At 33.0% G+C, this 26034-nt stretch overlaps 2 protein-coding genes across 3 annotated transcripts in view; one reads left to right on the top strand and one right to left on the bottom strand.

Moving 5' to 3' along the window:
• Positions 1-435: 435 nt before the first annotated feature.
• The window catches only part of LOC118197723 (T-box transcription factor TBX20-like), a 90523-nt gene continuing 64924 nt past the window's right edge, over positions 436-26034 (top strand). Inside the window, exons 1-2 of the mRNA XM_035369258.2 lie at positions 436-866; positions 2751-3114. Of these exons, the coding sequence (XP_035225149.1) occupies positions 2883-3114 (232 nt within the window). The 5' untranslated portion in view covers positions 436-866; positions 2751-2882. The remainder of the gene's footprint in view (positions 867-2750; positions 3115-26034) is intronic.
• The window catches only part of LOC146998682 (uncharacterized), a 146829-nt gene continuing 124611 nt past the window's right edge, over positions 3817-26034 (bottom strand). For both annotated transcript variants that reach the window (XR_015039679.1, XR_015039678.1), the window contains 2 exons: positions 9723-9802; positions 3817-9521 (listed from right to left, as the gene is read on the bottom strand). The gene's annotated coding sequence lies outside the window, so the exon portion shown is untranslated. The remainder of the gene's footprint in view (positions 9522-9722; positions 9803-26034) is intronic.

Genomic DNA, 26034 nt, shown 5'->3' on the forward strand with positions numbered 1-26034 from the left:
AATTCTATTACATAAGCGACTTTTATTTGTGATTATTTTTATCACTGAAAATTCAAATAGCATCAAAATTTGCAATTCCATGGAAAAAAATTATTTGTAACGCACTTACAATTTTACGTGACCATTATGTCTAAATAAAATTTAACAAAATATAGACCATTTTTAAAAAAATTATAATATACTTTGATATGAAATTAAACATACATTGTACATGTATATAAATAAAGTTCAGAGTCTTATATTGCGATAAAAGTGAATGATGATTTTAGGAAGTTATTTGGCGCTATTAGGAAAAAAAGAGCATCGCCAAAATCGCCAATTCCGACAAACCCCACTGCTATACAAATCTGACAAAATGTTTGCCTTGATGGTTCATTGAGGAAAAAACGAAGATACATTCCCGAAACGACAATTCCAATTTTACCACCACTCGGACGGGGTGGGTCACAGGGGGCGCTACAAGACGAGTCGCGGGTACTGGAAGAGAAGGGGAGAGGACTGCGAGGGATACGAGCAAGCGACACCCCCTCATGTTCTAAGCAGTTTTAGCATTCTCCACTTTGTTCCGTTTCAGAATGCCAGGGCTACCGCAGAGAAGGTATCCACCTGCGAACACATGGACACCTCTATTTTTAAAGCTGTGAATACATTTGTAGCCACATGATCACATGCCGTCATTGCGTAGTTTTTTAAAAAAACGGAGGCAGAAAAATATTTGCATTAAATATAGTTAGTAAAGTTTTGTTAACTTTTGAAAACATTATCACCGCATATTGCTTAGTAAAAACAGTTGATGTTCGTGTTAAACTATGTAGAAGTTGCTTTTTAAAAAGCTGAAAATGGCTTGTTCGGAGATTTTGCAGGAGGTAAGTTTATGGTAAAAATTCTGCTTCCTTGCTGTCATGGAAACACATTAGTATGCAGTTAGTAATTGCAGAAACAAGTAAGTGAACTTTGGTTTACATGTTATGCAATTCAATATTTCCAAAGAGGCAATTCTAATTTCTTTTTGCAAAAATATTAGATAAAGACTGAGGCAATACTGATTGACAAACTTGTTTTAAAACGAGATTTCGATTTTGTTCTGTCAAATGAAAAATACTCATTCAAGACAAAAATTGACGTATTTGTGGTAACTAAAACAATTCTCTCTGAATTTTGTGTTATTTTCGTACCAAAGATAAGACTGTAGATTTTAATTTTTAGAATGGAATTATCAATTTATAAAAATATCAGAAACGTAAGTAAGGAAACTATCTTCTATTATTATGTAATATAGATAATTATAAAACTGGCGGTAAAACGTTATTAATAGCCAAAATAGTTTAGATATTCGTTTGTTTATTTATTAGGAAACACAATTTATTTTAATTAGTATTTTTACTTTTCAATCATAAAAGAATTTTTCCCAGCTATAATGTTGTTGATTTATTAAGCAATGTGTGGAAAATTTTTTGAAGTATATTAATTGTAGAAAATGTAAAGTATCATCAGAGTAGAAACGTTAAATAAAAGAGTATTATATCACATGCCAATAGGTTTATAAGTAGTAAAAGGGTTAGTAAATTATTAATGAATTATTTTCTGGAAAATACTTGGAATAGTTTTTAACGCAAGAAATTCAGTTTTCTTTTCAATAGCTTGAATTTAATTTGAAAGGAAACAGTAATAGACAATTTTGTGCTCATTGAATGTTCTATCACTTTTATAAATGTTCACGAATTAGTTACAACTTTTGACGTGAACTTCAGTCACCGAAAAAGTTACCTTGTCAAAATATTCCCCACACTATAAACAGAAAAAAAAATATTTCTCAGGTAAATGCTGACTATTAACGCATATTTGTGCATCTATATATCAAAATTATTAATCATATATAAAATTATTTCATTAATGCAATAAAAGATAAGTAGTCATTATAAAATCTCACAAGCTGAAGATTCACGATTGAGAAAATATTGACCTCTAATATCAGTTATCAATTATGAATACTAGCAATTAGCTGCAACTGAAATAAAATCACTTCTTACATAGAAATGAAGTCATGGATACTAAACGCTAGGAAAGCAACAAACTTGATCAATAACTTGTGCGATAAAAGAGCATAACAAATTTATTTCAGTTTAAAAAAAATGACATAATACCTGACCTTTTGATGTATATTTATTAAAGAAGCATAATAATAGATAATGTTCTTCCTTCTTAAAAACCACCTTGCAAGAATTTACACTTCCTACTTTCCGTAAATGGAATATGTATGTAACATTTAAGAAATTAACACGTAATTATGCCACGTAAATGAATTCTACACGTTGAGATGTATGTTGAATGGCAAATTCTTAATATACATATATTGATACTGAGAGTTGAAATTTTAATCTCTGAATCTAGAAATAGTACCCAGATTTTACAAAAGCATCCAGAAATAGGAAGGTGACTTGTCCAATCAATTTAATTTTTCACTATAAAATATACCTTTAGTTGAACTCTGAAGAACAATTATCAATATATCAGCATTTCAATGATAATGAACTGCTAAGTTTAAAGACTAGACCCCATGGAACTCGGAATCAGCTGTTAAAACTTTGATTTCGATGTAGAAACAAGAATTATTTAACTTGGAAACAGATTCATCGATGAACAGTCAAAAATTAAATAAGAAAGGACGATTTCATATATTCTGAGGTTTTAATTTTAATAGATTATCGGGAGAAGACTAAATGTAATATTCGAAATATCTGATTTTTCAGAAAACAGCGAACCGCTTTTTATAAAAGAACACTGAAATGAATTACAATCATTATAAGCAAATGTCATCTATGATCTCTGTTAACCATTTGCTCATGGGCAAGACGTAATGGACAGCAGCTAGAGAAACTTAGATGGTGGCCCCAACTTCAAGGGCCCAGTTCATGGTGGATACTGGAGACTTGGTGAAACAGCTGGTCAGGGGGCACGTGCCACCGCTCTCTGCCAGGGCCAAGGACTTTTCCATCGATTCCCTGATCTCTCGTTCCCAGATGCCGTTCAGTGACGACAGCTGCAACGAAAGTTGTTGCTCCGAGGAGCCCCTGATGTCGCCAGTCCCTGAAGAACCTCTTCTCTCTCCCCTTGGTAAGTACTTTTCTTATAATTTGGTGTTTTCATCTTGCATAACAGTTCACATTGTAAAGCTAAATTCCTAAAATTATCGCTGCGCTAAACGACTGCCCTTTGAATTTTATTCCTAATATTTAGTTATAAATAAGTAAATAAAAAATTTTAATCATCGTTTTAGAATATTGATTTATTTTTATATGTATTTTAGCAAAAACTCCTACACGAAATTGCTGTTTTCGAGCAAAAACTAAATTTTAAAATAAGGAAAAGTTTCCCGAAAGTTGTTACGTTTTTGAAAATGATGTCTTGAAATAAAAGCTAAAAGCATAATAATCAGCAAACTAAGAAGCATGCAAAAAATCAATTAACTTTTCGACTTTGTCTGAGATTGCTCCAACTGAAAACATAATTTATTGATCACTAATGAATTGTTATTACTTTCTCATTTATCAATTTAATTTTTGATTGCAACATTAATTCTTTTTGCATGAACTCACGTAGTGGAATTTAAGTGGCAATTTGATAAGGTGCGGAACACTAGATTTGTAATAATAAAATCTATAGAGAGAAAATTCAGTTTTAATAAGAAGGAAAAGTAGGGACGCTTAGTTTTATTTATAAAAATAAGGAAGAAGAAACTAAGTTTTATTTTATAAGACGTTGAATTTTATTAAAAAAATTTTCTAGCCTTACATTTTCCCCTTTTCTATTGTTGTGACAGTCTGCAAGAATTATCTTGAAAAGGAAACTGTTTTATAATTAAATCTACAACGAAACTTATTACCTTCAATGAAAAATAGCATTGAAGAGAGAAAATTAACAAGGTTTTTATTCACACATTTCTTGTAAATTTAATATTCTCGTTTGCTCTCTTTCTCTCTATATATATGTATATCTATATATAACAGCAGCAGAGCAATTTTATTCTCTCACTAGTTTTCTAAATTTGACAAAAGAGAAATAAGTTTTCCTTCTTCAATGCTTGCTCATTAGCAGTATAATACTGAAGGTACATAAAAAGTATGCTAAAAAGATTCTAAGATAGTTTGAGGATTTTTAATAAATGCAACTATAAAATACTTTATTCCTTTGAATATTTTCGGTCTAATAAAAATATTTTGTATATAGCATAAATTTATTAAATAATTATTAATCCTTGACTTTTTCTACCTATTCAGCAAACACGCAATCATAATATTGCTTTAAACCAATATATTATAAAATAAGAAAATAAGAGTTGTTTTTTAAAAACAACACTTTAATCTTAATCTTGCTCAGAAATTATTTAGTGTTTGTTCCCTAATATTTAGCGCAAAGTGCAAGAAAATTAAAGTCTTTTCTTTTATTTGCTTTTTCTTTCGGTAGCATAATCTTATAAGAAATATTGCAATAATACAGTAGTAGCACAGTTTCTAAAAATTAAATTTATTTAATAAACTAATAGCTCAATTTCTAAAAATTCAGTTTATTTTCTAAACAAATATGTTCCTAACCTAATGATATAAAACAAATATGTTTCAAACAAATATGTTCCTAACCGAAAACCTCGAATGGTCTTCATGGTATGGTAGCTGTCAGCTATTTATTTCTAATTGCATATACTGGTGGCCTTGGACTTTCGCACATAGCTGGTTCCTGAAAATGTGTGTGAATATTGAATGTTCGAAAGTAACGTGATTAAAAAAAAGCGAGAAGAAAAATATACAAATCTGAAAGGTTTCGGATTTAAACGTCGCCCAAACGGGTTTAAAGGTTTTTTACGTTCTCGCTGAGCTCGCAGTCTACCAGTCTGTTTTTGTCTTCCAGTCTACTAGTCTGCTTTCACACCTGTTAACCTTTTAGCCGAAAGGGTGTTAACCCAGAAAAGCTATTAATTTCGTTTTGGCATTTGCGTTGAAACGTTAAATGTCAGTTCACTTTTCAAATTATGTGTTATATTAATTATTCAAATTATTGCCCTGTGTTATATTTAAAGAAATTAAATAATGAAGAATCTGCATAATTTAAAACAACGGTACCTAGAGCCATCAAGTTTTGAATGACGTAATCCTCCATCGAATATGGGCATCTGGAAGCCCACATTTGGAATTTGTTTTGTTACCTATTTCGTATTTTGTAAAAATTTAATGAATTTTTGATTAAGAAATTCAACGATTTCAAAGCAAGCAATGGCAACACTGTACGGATTAAAAAAAAATATATATATATATCTTTAGCGCGCGAGACTGTATCGGAAATTCTAAAGATGGGCTGTTTTAAATATTTTGCGATATTGCTGTTGAACTGAATTTTATGGTTTAATTGCTAGGAACATGATATTTAATAAATAAAGGTAACATCCAAAACGGTAACAAAAAGCCCCTTTGGGTGTAATATAAAATCTAAAAGCTTTCAGTTTTTTTTTTTTTTTTTTTTTTTTTTTTTTTTTTTTGTCTTTATAGTTTTATTATGAAGCATCATTTACTTCCCAATTACGCTACATGCAATTCAACAGCAGAGTCACGGAAATTTTAAAAGCAACATATGTTTAGAATTCCTAATGCAGTATTAAATGTTGCCAGACATTTTTCTGTTCTTTTTCCTCTTTTCTCAGTTCATTGTGTCAATGTTCAATTTTCTCACTTAACATAGCTTACAAAACTTTTCCTTTGTCTTTTTAGTATTAACATTTTGTATGTTAACCTTATTTATTAAACATCACGCCCTTGGAGCTCACGCCGCATAAAATTCAATTCGACAGTCAAATCACAAAATATTTAAAAACCGTATATTCTCATAATTTTCGACAGACAGTCTCGCAGGCTGGAGATGGAAATATTTTATTCCGTACAGTGTTGCTAGTGCTGACTTTGAAATCGTTGAGTTTGTTAATAAAAATTCCTTAAAGTTTAACAAAATATGAACAGATAATAAAAGAAATTCGGGCTTTCTATGTGTGCATGTTGGGGTAGAGGACTACTTAATTCAAAATTTAATGGCTGTAGGTGCCGTCAGTTTTTTCCCAATGCGAGAAACACACATGCATTTATGAATATTATTATTCAATGTCTTTAAATGTAATACAGGGCAATAATATTTGATACTGTGTGTGTGTGTGATTATGGCAAAGCCTCGAGGGCTATCTCTCTAAGGGGGGAAGCCTTCATGGAGGACTTTCGAAGGAAGACTGGCTCGTATACACGTTACACATGGGGAAAACCACGGAAAGCGCCCATGCAGACAGCCCGTTCGCGGGATTCGAACCTCGAATCGAACTACCAGTGTTCAGCGACTTTACCGCTCGGCCACTGGTGGGCCCGCAATAATATTAGAAGTGATACAGTGTTTTATAGTGATTCAGCGCAAAAGCCCGTTTCGACACAAATAGCCCATTTGGGCTAACGCCCTTTTGGAGCGAAGAATAAAGCATTTAAAATTGTATTTAAAATATTTATTTATCAATAATGTTTTTTTTTATTTATGAATATACACATTGAGTTTACGAGGTGTGTTTAAGCGCTTTCAGGTGCTTTCTTTATAAACTTGTCTAGAGTTAGTCGAATATTACTCCCCCCCCCCTTGGTTAAAGAGCTCTGCAACATGCTGTGTTTATCACAATTGCTGTACGTTCTCCATCGGGATCACACTCTTCCATGATCGTGGAAAATTTATCAAGATGCATGAAGATTTCATTCATAATTTTGATTGTCACTCTTGGTGACATTTTCATCTCCTTTTACCTCACTTTCACTATATATTTCATTCAACTTTTGTTGCTCAATTAAATGTTTATCTGGTGGAGGTACCGAGTGAGTTTCAATCAGCTCTTTAAGATCTTCGTTGCTGACGTCCAGTTGAGTTTAGTGATTAAGATAACTATTTCATATGCGATAATTTTCAAAGTTTCTCCAGAATTTATAAAATCACTCCTCATTTTTCATTTTATCTCCAAATGTCTGGAAAAAAATCCTCTGTCTTCCTCTTTCAGTGACCTAGCAATTTTTACTCGATAAACTACCATTGGTTTCAGTTTTAAATCACAGTTTTTCCAATATCGATAAAAATTTTTAAAAAATTGAATTTTTTAAAATGTGTGGGGCGGAGAATTCTGTGAAAATGGAGGGCCGCCCGTACGTCGTGCACTGTGGAAGTTTCGAAAATTTTATTGCAAATTACTTTCTAAATAGTTAACTTCCTTTATTCAATTCCTATTTTTATTAAAAAGAACTGAAATATGTTTTTCGTTTTATTGTTTTTAAAAGTAACATCTTGAATTTTGAAAATTTTTGCTGTAAAAAATTTAAGCTACTTGCGCGAGGAGCACTCGAGGGCTATATGCCTGATTGGAGGGCCAACTTCGTGAAGGACTTTTGAAAGGAAACTGGTTCCTTTTCACGCTACACAGGGTGAAAACGAAGGAATCTTCCATATCCACCTGCTTGCCGGGATTCGAACCCGGATAGTATAACTAGTGTTCAGCAATTTTTCCGCTCGGCGACTCGTCGGTAGGCTAAAAGATTCAAATAAAGTGCATTTTATAGAAAGGCACCACATAGTCCAATTCCGCTGATTCAGTAGTTGCAGTTCTATCTACACTCCATATCTGCTGATTCTTTATCTGCGGTTCGGAGCAGCCGAAAATGGAAAAAGTGCTTTAAGTTTTGTAAGTTGTACGCTTCGAGATGGGATCAAAGTGATGGTAATAGGTAATATAACTGAAATGTAGCATTTCATACAACCCCAACATTGTACTACTTTCACTCTTTGGTACAACGTTTGGGACTTTTTGCAGGTTCTCAAAATTGAGTCTTATATGAAGTTCTCCAGTAAAAACGAGCAAAATCTGAGTTCGCGTGCCGACTAGATAGTCATAAATATGTTGACAGGTAATCTCGGATCAAACAGTATTTTGACTTCCAGACTCTTACTTCTTTTTTTTCCTTCTACTTTTGCTTCAAGTATTCACCTAACTCTCCCTAGAAGATCCCAAACGTGCGCTACGATTGCTTGGAAGCTTCTAGTGTACAATAAGTGCTAGAAAGATAGAATAATTTTTATTTTTATGATTCATTGGAACAAAATGTGATTCTGCAAAGCATAAGAACTGCAATTATTTATATACTCGTATTTTTGCGGATTAAATTAAAATGCCGCAATCCCTTAACGTCATCGATATGAGACACAATATATTCTAGTATAAATTAAAGGAATTTTGCATTGCTTTATTTACTAGCATATCATGTATTGTTGCATACAGAATATTTTATGATTATTTTGTTTAATGTTGCTAGTGCCTTACTTGCAGAATTTATCAATTAAATTTAAGTATGATAATGAATGTTATACGAATATCCTGCTTTGTATAGCGTTTGCTAATATATGCAGTTTGACGCATCCGCGATAAGTCTCGGAATGTATTATACATGTATATATACAGCATATTGAATAAATAAATGTAAAAATTACAACTAAGGCAAAAGGAAAATGTGTTTCTCAAAACTGTTGTTTTATTATGATTCTCCAGATTTAATAACTACGAAACTGTTTGCGAATGTTTCAATTCGTAATGGTATTGGAAGCTTGTTTATAAACTTACAGTTTTGCCTATCAAATTACAAACAACTTGTCTTCCGAAATTCCAAGAAAATTTTACACATCTTTCCTTAAAGTCACATTAAATCAAGATAAATCAAGATATGTTAAACTGAGAGATATTAAACAAGGAATTCGTAAACTGACTGATCGAACTGTTAGCATGATGATAGGAAAGCCGGTTGCCATAGCCTTGGATTAGAATCACAGAAGAAGATGAGTATTTATATTTGTACAATGTCTTCGCGAAATGAGGGCCCTTAAAATAGTGTCGAGTCGGAAGTTCTCTCAAGAGGTCAGTGGAAGAGAAAAAGGAAAAAAAAAAAACTACGCATCCATCTCCCATAGCCATAGTCTTGGATTAGAATCACAGAGATAGATGAATATTTATATTTGTACAATGTCTTCGCGGAATGAGGGCCCTTAAAATAATGTCGAGTCGAAAGTTCTTTCGATGTCGGTGGAAGAGAAAAAGACCTACGTATCCATCTCCCCTGGATGTTCAAAAGAGGGCGGCGTTTCTCCTTTTTCAAATAGTACCCCTGTGGCCATTCTGGACGACGTTTACACTGATGACGAGCTAAATGACAGATGAGTTCTCCTATTCCCGATGAAAACTTAACCAAAAAACTGTCTAGCTGTTGGAGAAAATATTAATTAAATGCAGATTTTCTTTTCATTTTGTGGAATATGAAGATAGAGCATTCTTTGTTTTGAGAGTTAAAATGATAAATATACGAAATAAACAATGTCTATGTAATTGTTTCGCAGCTATACGACGTCCATGAGAGAACTAAGCTACAGAGTTAAATAATAGCTCTTGGAGCAATCCTCCCGCTTTAGCAGCAAATCTGGAAGAAAAAAAAAATAAAATAAAAAAACCTTATTAGAAATAACTCCAACGCTTAAAACTCATGTCTTAGAAAACTACAAAACAAAATATAAACTGCTTCTAGCAGAAAAAAGTAATAAATAAAATAATTGGAACTAAAATGGCTACTTAAAATAATTAAATACAGTTGGTAGTAAAGAAAAGTGGTTGTAGGTCTTACTTCCTTTTAAGCATTGTTTCTTGATATGTGCTTCCAATAAGAAGTTTCCGTTACTTAAGTCACTTTATACCAGCAGGTTTCTAAAAATAAGATACTCAGTTTTATTCAAACATTTCCAACGGTATGAGTGGTAGCGCTGTGTAAAAATAAAAACTAATTTTTATATGTTCTTGTGAAATAAAACTCCAAGTAGTAAAATATTCAATGCATTTGAACAAAATTTAAAGGAAAAAAAAATCTGAAAGGTTTCAGATTTTAAATTACGTCCAATGAGGCGTTTTTTTAACATTTTGTGTGTTACCTTTATTTATTAAATATCATGTTCTTCGCACTTTAAACCATAAAATTCAGTTTAAGAGCAATTAAAATGAGCATGCCTTTAGAATTTCCGATACACAGTCTCGGGCGCTGGAGATAAAAATGCTTTTTCTGTACAACGTTGCCATTTCTCGCTTTAAAAATCCTTGAATTTGTTAACTAAAAAGTCGTTAAAATTTTGCAAAATAGGAAATCGATAATAAAACAAATTCCAAATTTCAAATTCGGGCTTCCAGATGCCCATATTTGTAAGAGGATTACGTTATTCAAAATCGGACGGTTCTAGGTACCATTGTTTTATCACAATGCGAGAAACATACATACATTTATGCAGATTCTTCATTTTTTAATTTCTTTAAATATAATACAGGGTGATAATATTTGGTGGCAACAATTTGAAAAGTGAAACAACGCTTATAGTAAATCAACACAAAATGACAAAACGAAATTAATAGTACTTCTGGGCAAATGGCCTCTTTAGACCAAAAAAAAAAAAAAAAAAAAAAAGTTCTTACAGGCAAAGTCTTTTGAATATATCTCAGAAGAAAATTACTGACTTAGGTCATGTTTTAATGCGTATTATGGTGAAATTAGAGGTACTTTGAGAATAATATAATTAGAAAAATTAATGTTTTCAGTGATTAATTGTTTTATTCTGGTGATTAATTGTGATTAGTTCCTCAGTGATTAATTGTGATTAGTTCCTCAGTGATTAATTGTTTAGCCTCTATTATTAAACTTATATACTGCTTATTAATAATGTATTTGCAATTTTGAATGTAAAAGTTTTTGTTTTTAGCTAATGAAGACACAAAATAATAAGTTTATCAGTTAAAATGTTTGCTCTACGGGAACCATAGCACACGATTAAATTTTTATATTTACTGAATCTTCCTACTGATAATATTGAAAATGTTTACATAAAATGCTCTTAAAATTTGCATTTATGAAATTACTTTTCTAATAACATTGAAACTGTTTACATGAAGTACTCTATTTTATTTTGAAAAATTCTTTAATTAAAAGTACATATTCTAATGGGTCAAAAATAGCCAAAAATAAGCACTAGTTAAAATCGTCAGACAGACTTATTTCCGAATTTAAATCGGAGAACAGACTTCACACGCATACGTACGTGATACTGAACGGAAATCGTTGTGATTACTAGAATTTTCACAATTTAGCATGCCATGTGTTCTAACGGAGGTACTTAATATATTCCTGAGTTTTGTGCCTCAAAATTTTCGTCGTTTTGTATAGTCCATCATTCTTAAGTTTTGGTTGTCACTTCTGTCTCGTTCAGGCTTCAGTTAATACTTGATTAAATAAGTGACTTGAAAGGAATATTATTTTAATGCTTTTACAAAATGAGTGCAAAAATGACCTATTTTATTAAATTCAAGAAAGGAATTGTAGAGAACACCCAGGGTAGAAACTTAAAATTTTTTGCTAACTAAATTAGATCTCCGAAAACAGCGATCAGAATTGGATACTCGCAAGAGATCGTGGCCCGTATGAAGAAATCGTGGGATAAAATATCTGACAGCTGTATTTTCAGTGCAGTACAATCAGCTATAGGTGTTAGAAGTGGTCATTTAAACAGAGCTATATTGCTAGACATCACTGATTATGGCAAATATTAGTTCGACAGGAAAGAGTCGAAAAAAATTTAGGCAGAAATTAGGGGTTTGGAGCTTTACGACGATGTTCCAAAAGAAGATTGTATGATTGTATATGATAAATATAAACTTTTATACAAGAATAAATGTAGTTTCTTAAATATACAAATAAATCTTCATCAATGTAAATGGATGAATACCGCATTTACTAGCGTATCTTCCCTTTTTTAATTTATTTAATTATACGAAAATCGAGAGGGAAAAACTATGGGAATAATTTAATTTCTAAAGCACGCGGTTATAGTAAGAACATAATGAAAAGTATTAACTAATAAAACTAACTATACCTGTGCCACTTATTTAAGAGAAATCTACATTCTAATAAGATTCCATAGTAATATTAATATTATCAATATCTAATAGGATATCTTTACTTCTGTCTCCTGTATTGTGAATCTCGTCTACTCTTATTCTCTTATCCACTGCTACACTCTAGGTCTTAAATCCTCTAATGCTGCTGGAATTGCTGTATGCGTCGTCTACTTCACTTGCAAGTAGTCGCCATCGATACCATTCAATCTGTCTTTAAACGAGCCATGATTTTCAGAGCCATGATAAGCATTAAATGTTCCCGTTTTCTTGAAATTCTTCACTATTATTTCTTCATCCATAAAAGCCCATGCACCCACAATCTATAAATAAATCAGTTAATCAGGTGAAGGCATTTAAACGTGGCCGAATTCGTTTTAAAACTTAGGGAAGCTTGCTTTTTGAATGAAGAAGAAGAAGAAAATTACCTGAATACTTAAAATATTTTCAGATCTTTGTATTAAAGTGCTCAGGCGAAATATATGCGAATAAATACGATATTAATTATTGCGCACAAACAAATAAGACATTCCCTGAAAATAATCTCTAATAAGCCTTTTGGCCCAAAAAATGCGCTAAAGCGTCTATCAGCATTTTTCGAATACCCTGCACTTTACAATCGAAATTTCAACAAACAGATTCTTATCATTTATTACTCAAATTTTTCAATGAAAATACTTCCACAAGAGGATTTCAAGGTTATTCGAGAAGTAAATACTGAATTTCAACAGGAGTAAACCAAACAGTGCTCAATTCACCTTCAAAATGCAAGGTCATTGCAGAAAAGTTTAAGAGATGCCGCTTAAAAGCTCGAAAGGATGTTTCGTTACATAACCTAAATGCTAAATTAAGTAGAGACGACCTAGCTTTAAAAAAAAAAAAAAAGAAACAGAAACACCAGCAGTATTGCAGTTAGCAATATTAAAGAACAATCAACCTTATCCTACTGAAAACATCGTTACTTAATATAAACAAGCATCTGCATATTGTTCAGTTTAATTTTATAGAATCTTCTCCGTAAGATGGAAATATAGATTAGAGAAGTATAAGACGTTACTTTAAATACAGACCTTTATTTTTCTTAAATAATAATTCCAGATATTATTTCCAGTCACAGTTTTTAAAACTGCGACACAGAGTTTTATGAAAATGCTTTCAATACTATACATGGCAGGGTTTTGTAAAAACAAAAGTCTAACAATTTATAAAGTTCCATAAAGTAAAAATTCCATTTAGTTAAACGCTCGTTACTGAAAATAAAAACCCAAATATGTTGCCGTCCAGACATAAAATTGGTTAGTGACTCTGACTTCCCTACCGAAGGACCCGGGTTCGAATCCCTGAGAAGGCATAAATGTAATTTGTTCATCCCTTCATAGGAGGAAAGAGAGGCCCACCTGTTAGGTACTTCCATAACAAAGAATTCACCGCTTCCGGCCTTATTCGTGGCCAACTTTCCGAGTGAAAAGCATACTCGTTAGTTAATGAAAGCTATTAAACTAACTATTAAAATTTGTATTTCATAGTTAATACTATCATTAGTATATAATTAAAAATCTTTATGATTATTTTCATGCATTGTAAACGAAATAAATAAATAAAATATGCAATTATAAGCATTTCCTCAATGATGAAAAAAAAATCACAATGTTCATCTCTAGTAATTAGAAAATGCATGTTCGTGAAAATTCAAGCACGATGAAGAAATCATGCGGTTAAATTAAAATTTACAAGGAATGCACACCAGGATATCTTATGTAAATAGTTAGAATTTCAGAATGATAGTCCATGCGTGGACTGGCTAAACATCGAGTTAATTATACACATAGAGGACTGTAGTAGCATTAAAAGTAGTAAAAGTCTACTGGGCTCAAGATCCCAGGGTATGTTGCATATCTGGCAGTGGACCACAAATTGTTACGTCAGTAAGGGATGACAGGCCTCATTTGCTTGATAATGACGGAACGTGTGGCTCTCTGTTCTTCGTTTAACGCATGTAACACATTCCTGGAGGTGCGCATCAACAATGCTCCACATGTAGCAAGAAAAATTCAAGACACCTCAGCGTATCAGATTTTCTTCCTTGGCCCCTCCATTCACAAAGAATATCACATATTGAACATTTCTGGGATTTCGTGAGTCGACAACTCACTTGTGAAATTCGTCCCTCAGCCAATATGGATTAACTTTGGGATCAGGCAGAAGCCATATGGCCATAAGCCTTCCTCAGAGTAATCCAAAACCTCAGGAATCGAATTATGAGGTATCATCGGTTTCGTCCACCGACACCGGAGCAGTCAGAGTTTTTGTCTCCACTGCACATGAAAAGACTTTTCATGTGAACCTTCCAGAACGAAATTTACAGATATAATTAAAATATCTTTGTCTAATTTGTAATAAAACATTAAGTCCAACAATCTAAAGTGGCATTTTATTTCTTTTTATTTAGTAAAATCATCGATTGTCATTTTAAAAGTTTGTTTCATTACTCGAGTTGCTGGTTTGAACGGAGCACAATAAGATTTCTTTAATTTAAAATTCCCATTTTATGTTTTAGACGTTTCTTTACCGATATAGTATAATTAATAAATTTCCCTCTGGACATAAGTAACACTTACAGCAGTTTCGAGGAAAATACCTAATAATATTACAAATTAAACCTGCGATATGGAGATTATATTTTAGGATAAACTGCAGAAATTCAAAAGTACTGTAATTCTAACGCTCTCTTTCTTCTTCTCAAACAGTAACAGAAATAAAACTTTAAAATATTTCTCTCACACAGTGAGGACATATTTATGACAATTTATTTGACGTTCGTATTTTTCATTCAAAAGTTTCGATGGAGTAGGAAAGACATGGCAAGATATGGATTTGAAATCTCGTTGTGATTCCAGCGTTCAGCGTAAATGTAATTTTCAGTTTAATTTCGTATGAAAATTCAGCATTTTGTAATTCTTCACTTTGCCAAAAATCGAGTGGTTAAGACCGCTGAATGTCGGTAGTTCGATCTGGGCTCAAATCCCAGAGAACGGGCTGCATGACCATTTTTGTGATGTACCCTGTGATTTTTGTGATTTTTATTTTTGTGTGTAATGTGAATTCGAGCTGCAGTCCCTTTCGTAACATGAATATGAGCCAGTTTTCAGTTCCTAAACTCTTCCTGGAGAGCTTTAGTTCCCATAAAGGTATCCTTTCCCTTCGGCTGATAGCAGGAGGGAGTTTTACCATAATTCAAAAAATTCCAATACTTATTTCTGCTTCGATGATTAACTCCTATAAAATTATGTTTCATATGAAAAATACAGTCCCCGAAATTGCGCCGCTGAAGGCGGACGTCTCCCTACTTAGGCACTAGTAAGCCATCGCAAAGCTTAGGTGATTCTGTTTTTACAGGTCTTGACTTATTTTGATATTTTTGATAAAACATTTTTAATCTAAGAGTTATTCATTAGCCCAAGCGGGCGGTAGCCTAGAAGGGCTATTACTCTCGGAACGGCATTTTGGGGCATTTCACTATAAATGGCGAATCATTTTTTAAATTGTTGTCACCAAATATTAGCGCCCTTTATTATACTTAAAGAAATTAAATAATGAAGAATCTGCATGAATGTTTAGTTTAGTTTATGGGTATGCTGCAACCTTCCTAGCCTATAATAATCGGCCTCTTGGTTAACGCAGCACACCCGACGCAGACAAACAAAAATATAGTTAAAAGATAGAAACAAAAAATTAAAACACAGATTAAATAGATTAACACAGATTGTGTATCTTTAAAAATATACTCACACAATACAAAATAAGAAAAATCATAAGTATAATCAGTTCGAAAACAAAAAATAGTAAGACGACACGTAAGTCACTCACCCAATACATAAATTCGTAAACAAAAGAAAAACTAAAATATTTAATGTCCTATTCCTATGATAGTCTTGTTTTCATTCACAATCTTCATACTTTCTGTTGCATAAATATTCAAGAATTTTCTTTCTTCAATTATATTCTGTTCATTTATTTTTCCAAATCTCGTCCTCGCACTCTCGGTCAATTTACATTCTTCCATAAAATTCATTCCATTTCCGTACTTCCAACAAGCCAAGCATTGATCATTGCCCTGGAGATTAAAACGTTTTAAATAGGCCAGGAATCTATCATGATCCGCGATAACTTGAATAGTATCTATATTATTAAAAAGATCCATTTTTCTTTTTATAGTCAAAATTTTCAAGCCCATTTCTCAATTATTATTGCTTTCATTTTTCTCAAGATAATTCTGGAATCATTAATATCGTCAGAAATATCACCCTCTCCCAGGGCTGCCTCTTTAGCTAGCATATCCGCCCTCTCACTCCCGGTAACACCAATATGTGCCTTAACCCAATGAAAAATATGTACCATTTTTCGCTCTTATTTTGTTATAAATGTTTTTTATATCCAAAAGAAGTCTATCGCTTGGTTCCGGATTCGCGAATCCTTGTAGGGCCGAGAGAACATCAGATTAAATATATATTGTAAAGTACTGTTTCAAATTTGTATAACTCCACCGCAGTGCCTCTCTAACTGCAACCGCTTCAGCTTGATACACTGATTTATTTCCTTCTAATCGTATTTCTCTATTATAGATTTCGACTCCGTAATAAAAAATAACAAAAGCACAACCAGTTCCACCTTCATATGCGGAGCCATCAGTGTATATATCAATCATGCCAGTATTCATATAAACTTTATCGTACGGTATAGCCTTAAAATCTTTTGGATGTATATTAATAAAATCTTTTCCTGTCAAGGCGTTACCATTTAAAACATCCCCATTTTCACATGTTAAAATATTTTTTAAATTATAGCTGAGTAAAAATTTTTCATAATAAAAGTTATAAAATATTGAGAGCGGCGGAATGCCAGCAAGTAATCAAATAACCTCTATAGAAACAATACGGAAAGCTTTTGTGATTTCGTGAATTTTGGTGCAATGAGAAACTATTACTGCTGTTGTCATGGCATCAGGCAAAACGCCTCAGACATATCAGAAATTTTATTCAGTATATCACGGATGGCTGATACTAAGTGGAATGATCTGATGAATTAAATTATGAAATGATCCGTTAAAAATAAGCATATTTTATTGCAAGAGATATTGCATAAAGATATGGATACACATTGTTCATAAAGGCTTCGCGTAAGCTTGCGATGGTTCTCTCATGGTGTGGAGACTCTTAACCACTCTTAATGTTGCATGGGATTTCGAGGACAATGCAATTTCTTTTACCCCATCATCACCCACAAGTGGCACAGGACAGTGTCACGAAGATCCCCAAGCTTTTGTCAGCTTTATATCTTTTTCCAGCACTTCTAAAACCTATTAAATGCCTTGTATCTATAAATTCATGATTCATAAAGCTTAAATCCAATTCAAAATATAATTCTTTGCCTTCTACCGATCGCAAACATTCAATTATCTGTTAAATAACAAAAGACGCCCAGATGGTATAGTGGATAGGAGAGGTAAACCGCTGAGTTTGCTTCCGACCCAGGTATACTTGATATATCCATGCAGAATTGGTTACCAACCCAGCGGGATTCAACCACTAGCTAACAGGTCGCAGCCCTGGGTCACCCCGGCAGAGCAGACGACATTTATTAAATGCAATATATATATATACATATGCATACAAGGCACTTGAGGAAGAGTGCAATAAAAATATATGTATACATATAAATATCAACTCAGATACAGATATATACACACTTATATACATATATTTTCCGAAGCAAATAAAAGTACGCATACCCTCGCACATATTCATATATACATCTATAGATATACTTTATCATGATAGTTAAGGTTTATATGAAGTATGCCATTGAGGTACGCGCGATCGTGGATAGGGAAGCCTACTACGGTATCGAAGAGCCTGGGTTCGAATTCCTGAGAAAACATGGATGTCTGTAAAGGTGTAATGTCGGTGCGGCATGGCGGCACTCTAAATATGCAGCGAGCCGAAACTCCTCTCGTGTGAATGGGTGGAAGAGGAGAGCGGGTGGGAGACCCTCGTACCCGTACCCCCCGGGGTGCTTTCCATCATAATTGGGGGTGGAAACTAGAAGTCCAACCTCTCTTCGGAGTAAGCTGTGGCAACCATTGTTCCATGTGATATAGACAAGCCAACAACATAAAAAACACACAGTAAAACAATCCGCCGGATTTTAATAGCGACCAAATGAAAGTACCGTATATTTCCGTGTATAAACCGAGAACTTTTCGAAATTTTCCTAAAGCTAAATTACGGGGTTTGGCTTATATACGGATCCGCTTATCTAGTAAAAAAAAAAAAAAAAAAAAAAAAAAAAAAAAATCGGTACTTTTCTTTTAGTCAGGCCCAAGCGATAAATCGCCATATATAGCAATTTTTTATTTCTTTATTTAACATTTCTTAAGTTTATGAAAAATTTATTTTAAATTAAAGGAGTTATTCTTTTTATGAAAATGAGTTGTTCTATTTTTGACACTTTATATTGCTTATCAGATTTTTTGGTTTGTTGCGTCATCAGCAAAACAAAAATTCTGATGTTGACGAAATTTGCTCTGTCATGTGCCCGGATATAAAATTTGCCCGAGTACTCTCGTTCATTCACAGTGTATGTCTGTGAACTCTAAGCTGAGGGTTTCCTTTAAATGGAGCATGCAAAATACGAAAAGCAGCGCAGCAAAAATTAAATTTGTTTTGAAATTTGAATTTTCATCAAAAGAGTTGCTCCTGCTATCTAACATTTCAGCATAAAGATATTGCTCATATTCCTATATAACCATTAATCATAAAATAATTGCTGGTATTTCTACGTAATTGATGATCATAAAAGCGCAGCTCGCATAGTATTTACGATTGTATAAAATCACAACAAAAATTATTATATAAAACAATAAGTATAAAGCTGAAAAGGTTGTAGAAATGAGTAAAAATTTAGTAAAGTAAATTTAAATCACATTGAAATTCAATTCTCATTGAAATTTAAATCTCATTGAAAATTTCAATAAGATTTAGATTCGAATTGAAATTTGCAAGTGATTTTTGCTTATTGCAATAAAGTGGACATAACTTTACCTAATACTTTGCCTTAAATAACGAAGTAACTCTGTTATTTTTTAATCCTTTAAATAATAAGGATGCAATGCTAAATTTAACCGTATACATGTGATAATTTTTGAGAAAAAAAAGCTTCATTTTATACTCATCATAAATTTGAGCTTCTCAATTTTACACTCTTATAATTACAATCAGTTTCCTGTGTCAACTGGCTTTCTGAAGTTTCCTGCAATTAAAATCAGGTTCTTGTAAAAATTAATACAGTTTCACATACAACTTTCGACACGTGAAAATTTAGAACTAAAGCTAAAAAATTACGTTTGCGTTTTTGTTATGACTTAGTGCAAATGTTGAAAGCGTATTTTGGATTACTGTAAATACAATAACCCTTCAATCCCTGTTATCAATATTTGCTATATAGGGTAAACCACTATAGTGTGCTAAGTCATAACGTCGTAGAGTCATTAGGTTAATTGGAAGCAGAAAAGATGAAAAATATGCAACCGCCTTCGTCGGGAATCGAACCACGGACCTCTGAAATACCGTCTCAGTGTGCAGAACCACTACACCACGAAGGCACGCTAGGGAAGTGGGAGAAATACCTTATAACGTATATTCACTATTCACTATCCTGGAAGAGAAGTATAACTGAAGCTGTTGAAAAACTGTCAATAGGAACAACTGGGGTTGTTGATGATACATCGTACTGAGTAGTGAAGGCTGGCTTCAAACGGTTAATTCCAACAAAGTAGTCTTTTTCATTTATCATAATGGTGAAATGTTTACAAATCTGTTTGACAATGTGGTGATAGGGACCATAATACGGCTCTGTCAATGGTGCCTTTTACTGTGTCATTGCGCACAAAATCATGACAGCAGGTCTCTAGGGAAGTGTGCATAAAACAGAAAGGTTTAATAGGTGCAGAAGTTGAAGCTAGAGGTAATTCACGCACGCACAGATGCTGGAGAAAAACTGCAGAATCCATCTGCAACAGGTGGTTAGAGGGCTGTAAGAATGCTCCTGGTAAGGACAATATTTAGCTTAACTAATTACATAATTCGTCCTCACCATAGTGTAAACAACTTTTATATTTTGAGAACTGAAGTACTAACTGCGACACAGATACGGTTACATTTACATACATACAGTGTTTTTAAGTTATAATTTTAGTTCTATGAAATAATGCAACTAACAGTTAGAAAGTAAATAAGAGTTCAAAAGTCCACTTAAGGTTAAACTGCCAAAAGTACATACATAGTATTAAAAAGCTCATCGCTAAAATAGAACTTTTACTAAATTCTTTCGATTTCAGAACAACAGATATATAGGCTCAGGTAAATCACAACCTTTTAAAGTTCGACCACTTAATTACTTTGGCACTGCGTGCCACATTTCTGGGCCTGATTTCTAAATTTAGTCGCGTGTCGAAGTCCTGCCGAATCATTGTACGGCCTGTTAAATTATACACATTTTTTGCTGCACTTTATGTAAAGTGATTTCCTCGTATTATTCTAACTTGAATAACTGATCCCTCAAGGCAAGTTGATAGTGACATCAAAAACAGCAAATTTTGAAATTAAATATTGTGGTCAGTGTTTTCGTACGGGTCTTAAACTTCTTAGAATTTTGTTTTTTTATAACGAATATGTAATTTTCCCAATTATAAGTATAGGAACCAGGAGACAGACTTAAAAGTTAGATTTCATTTTTTTGTAGAAAATTAATTCCCTTTTTAATTTGATAATGTCAAAATATGAATATTTTCGTCACACTTTTGGTACTGTCGATTGCAATAAAAAACGGACATGCACAGTTAGATGTTACAGCAATTCCATATACAAAATTTCAACATTCTATGGTTAATCGTTTTTGAGGTGTGCGCGTTTTTGAGTTATACATACGTAAGTACAGAAGTCACGCAAAAAATCCGTTTTGAATCCATTTTACAAACCGTTTCGAAAAAAAGAGTCCTAATTTCTGTGCGTACGTACGGACGTCACGCTAAAAGCAAAGTCGTTCAAATTCCCGAAAGCCGAGTCCAAATTTCCGTTGAAATATTCCCGAAATGCAAGTCCAAATTTCCGTTGAAATATCATATCCGAAATATATATCTTTCCGTTGAAATATCATATTCGAAATTTTTCGGGTTACAATACTTCCTTTTTCTTCGTACAAAGAAGTAAAAATGAAAAGCGACGAAACTGAAGATAATAAGACACCGATAATAAATGAAAAGTTAGAATTTACATCAAATGAAACTGTTTCCTTTTCTTATCACTTAATTTATTTAAAGCCTTCTTGAAAGAATGAGTTGAGATCATAAATATTCTACTTCCTGAAGAGAACAGCATTCCGAATTCGGGGATTGTTTTCCCTCGATACTCAAATGTTTCCACGTATTTCGTCTTTCCTGAGAGTTTCTGAGGCGTAATCAGTAGCCAGTTTTAATGTCAGTGTTACTAAATTTTAAACTAAATATTGCATTAATAATAGATTTTATAGCGTATATTGCTATCAGTCCCATAATAAGCAATATTGCTATCAGTCTCATAACAAAGTGCCGGAACTCATCTTCGGGCTCTAGTACACTGCACGAAGAAAATTACTGTTTCGCTCAAAAACTGAGAAGTGCTAAAGTCTTGCTGTGGTCCACAGTTGCATTTAAACCTGCCCATCCAAAATATAAATGCCAAAGGGGAAATTCAAGTCACATAAAAAAATTGTACTGTGGGAAAGTGTCAGAAAAAACTAGAGAAACTATCGAAAAACAAGTTTAGAATGAAGCCTTGTGCTGCCATCTGTTGGCAAACGTAATATACATATCTCACCGTGCTTTTATGGTTTTATAGTCGAGAGTATTTTAAGGACTACAGTGAATTAGCTCTCTGTAAGATCCAGTGTTCTCGACGATTTTGCTTTTATGCGAAGTTGGTGTCGTAGATAAGTAATTATTTTTTATGATGATTATAGATTTTCATAACAGATTTACTTACTGTGGGGAATCAGCTGGTTCGCATCCTTCGGCCTAACCGGCACCTAAATAGTAGTCAGTTCAACGAATCGGTTATTAAAAACTGATTAAATAGCGATGAACTGAAATTTTTTGGTAGTTCATCGCTATTTAATCAGTATACCTAATCACTTATTTAGGCAGCAAACCGAATTTAAATTCCACCACTGAGATTTATCCTCTTGAATTCAGTTAAAAAATATCGAAGTGCTATACATGAGTGTATTAATACTGTTATGCAAATAAAATTGTAAGTTTTAATGATGCAACAAAAAAAACTTAATTTTATGAAGTTGCCATTTTCCTCAAAATTCACTAACTAAATTTAATACTTCTCTTTTTCGTTTTGTAGACCTCTTAAACTAAAGCACTGAACTATCAGCTTCGAGATAAACACAGATAATCACCCTCAAGGGGTTAAATAAAAACGAACTGATCTGGGGTCACTTAAATATTCATTTGTTATATGTACAATCAATCAATCAATACAGGTATTGCCGGGCTATCGCTAATATGTGCGAAGTTGCCGGCTCGATGATAAGTCTGCCGTAAAATTATATTTATAGGAAATAAAAAATTTTAAATAAACCCTGCAAGAACGTAATGGAAGAGTGGTGATAAATTATACTATGCTGAGAAAAAAAAAAAAAAAAAAATCTGATGTGTACAGCACATGACTTCCCTGTACGGAATATTAAATTATACGCATTTTTTCTTGCATTTCATTTAAACTTACTGGATTGAATTAAATCTACTTCGCCGACAGCGGATAAACCACAATAGAATAAATGCATTCTTTAAAATTCACTCTAGTATTTGTTTACCATAACGACACTCTGGCGCTAGATTCACTTAACAGTATTAATAATTATATGACAGTTAACTTATATAATAATTATATAACGGAAACTAAGTTAACTGTTATATAATCCAAAAATTATATAACAGTTAACTTATATATTTCGTTCACATTATAACTCACAATGCACAAAATTTATATCATTTAAAGAATAGAATTATCTAATCGTTGCCACATGTTCTATTCAAATACTATAATAAAGCTAGAATGATGTATAAAAGAAATTAAGCAAACTAAACAAAAAAGAAACAGTTTTTCATAGACGAATGAGTATTTTTCATTTAATTAATTCAGTTCTCACTTCGCGAGAAGGCAAAAATGCATAAAATCTCAAAATACCTATATTAAAAATTACGAAGTAAATCTTAAACACTTATTTCCTCGAAAAAATTCCAGAAAGAATTAAGCATGATTTAATTGGCAATAATAAATGAATGCGTTATCTTTGTTGTTGCGAAGCTAAGTTTCTCTAGATTGGCAAAAAATCCACTAGTCTCTGTTTCAAATGTAAACATCAATGGCCGCCATATAAAAAAGGCTTAGCGGCACTTAGACAACTTTAAAATTGTTGATAATTCTAAAAATATTGCATACAGATTTACTAAAGGCATAAAAACCTTAACCGGAAGATAAAAACAACAAATACAATCATTTTTAAAGCAAAAAATGTACAATTTACAAACATATAAGAGTAAAGAAACTGAGATCACTGAGCCGGGTAACAGAGTGGATATATATATAAATATATTTATATACGTTTGGTGCGGCCGATTGCAACCAAAATACGAGGTGCACATCTACATGTTATAGCAGTCCTATATACAAAATTTCAACGTTCTGAGGCTACTCGTTTTTGAGTTATGCGAGATACGTACGTACGCACGTACGTACATACGTTCGTACAGACGCCACGAAAAGTTCTCTTCAGAATTCCTTTTAAAGCAGTTTTATAATTTTTTTGAAGGAAAAGTGTATTTTATTCTGTCCTTACGTACAGATATCACGCAAAAACATCGTTAAATTCCATTCGATAGCGGTCAAAATGGATATTTTCGTTGAAATATGCTGCCTGAAACTTTTCGCGATTACAATACTTCCTTTTTACTTCATACAAGGAAGTAATAAAAATTAATGTGTAATTACTTTTCTGGTCCAAAGGGCTTTGTCCCTGAGGGACTATTGTTTTCGTTTTGCGATTTTGCGTCGAATCACTCTGAATGTCCGTTTCATTTTCCAAACTGTTGCCACCAAATAATGAAGAATCTGCATGAATATATATGTGTTTCTCGCACTGTTATAAAACAACGGACCTAGAGCCATCCAATTTTGAATGACGTAACCCTACTGCGAATATGTGCATCTGGAAGCCAAATTTGGAATTTGGAATTTTTTCGATCACATTTGAATCGATTTCACATTTTGTAAAACTTTAACGAATTTTTGATTAACAAACTCAAGGATTTCAAAGTGAGCAATGGCAACGTTGTACAGGAAAACATTTTTATCTCCAGAGCGTGAAACTGTGCATCGGAAATTCTAGAGATATGCTAAATTAAAAATTATTTTGCGATATTGCTCTCGAACTGAATTTTGTGGTTTAAGTGCGAAGAACATGATATTTAATAAATAAAGGTAACACACAAAATGTTTAAAAAAAAAAAAAAAAAAAAAAAAAAAAAAACTTTGGACGTAATTTAAAGTCTAAAACCTTTCAGATTTTTTTTTCTTTCTTTCCCCCCTTTTTTTTTTTTTTAAATTAAAACTGTTTTGCTATTATAAGATTTAGGAAATATAACTTCTTGGTTTTATTGGCATATAAAATAAATTAGTTTGATAAGAAAAATTTGAATTTTGATTGTCAGCTCAGTGCAACTTGAGGGTATCGATCGGGTTAGGAATCGGAAGTCTCACAGAATAATATTTGAGTTATCATCACTAATGCTTTACGCTCTCAAAATAACTGAGCTGCTTTCCGAAATGACCTTGTTTAGGGAGATGGGGGTAAAATAATTTATTGGAGTTATCATTTTTTAAAGCTCAAACGTCAAGTCAGAAAAATGTGCATATTGAGATTCTGATGCAAATTTTGTCCCTGCATTTCTTAATAAAATAATCTGGCACTTAAAATTTTCTAGTCAGTATTTTTTAGAAAATTGCATAATAGTTTGTAATATAATAAAAGTGGAATCCTTCCTGGTAATAAACATTGTTCTTTATGCTGCTCTATGAATTCATAAGTAATTTGATTAATATTCTATCTGAATTAATTAAGAAAACTTTCTGTTATTACGTATTTCAACTCCTTTCAAAATTTATTATTATTTTGTATTCAAATTTCATATTTTATTTCACCTCAACACTTTGTGGTAGAGCTTTTCGGAGGAAATATATATTGTTACTTTTTTTTTTTTTTTCCTAGTTGTTACGTTTTTTTCGTCCTTCACGTTCGTACGGGATTCGTAGCTTTGGAGTGAATAACGACGACACTTGATGAAGTATCGAAACACACTTTATTTACCAATATTAAATCAGATAGCTCCAAAATCACTTTTACAATCGTCGAACTGCTATAAACACGCTGACTCGTTCAGCGACACAGCCTTCACACTGTCAGGCAATAGCGGTCACTGCAAAGCACCAGAGCACAGCTTCCGACTCTGCTTGGTCGTTCTCGGAACTCCACGTACTCTCGAGACTCTCCACGCTACAACTCGCGATGCTTCCGACGACACATAGAACACAGCTCCCGACTCTTCGGTTCAGTCGTTCCCGGAGCTCAACACGCTCTCTCGACGATGCACTAACCGCGATACACTACGAGACTCTTTCGATGCAATCGACGACCCACACGGCACACGTTGCCCGGCTGTCAACTCGATCGATTCCGCAGGGATCGAATCGCTAGACGAGACTAACTAACTCTCCGCGTACCTGCAGAGTTTATATAGCTTCTGGCTGGTGTTGGAGAACATTCTGGGCTAAACCGGTAAGAATTCGTTCCAGAAGGTTATCCATCCGTCCATGGCATATCGCCAATTTTGTCGCCAAATGGAC

The sequence above is a fragment of the Stegodyphus dumicola genome, chromosome 2, assembly GCF_044657685.1.
Source record: "Stegodyphus dumicola isolate Sdum_Otavi_A_Nest chromosome 2, ASM4465768v1".
Taxonomy (NCBI): domain Eukaryota; kingdom Metazoa; phylum Arthropoda; class Arachnida; order Araneae; family Eresidae; genus Stegodyphus; species Stegodyphus dumicola.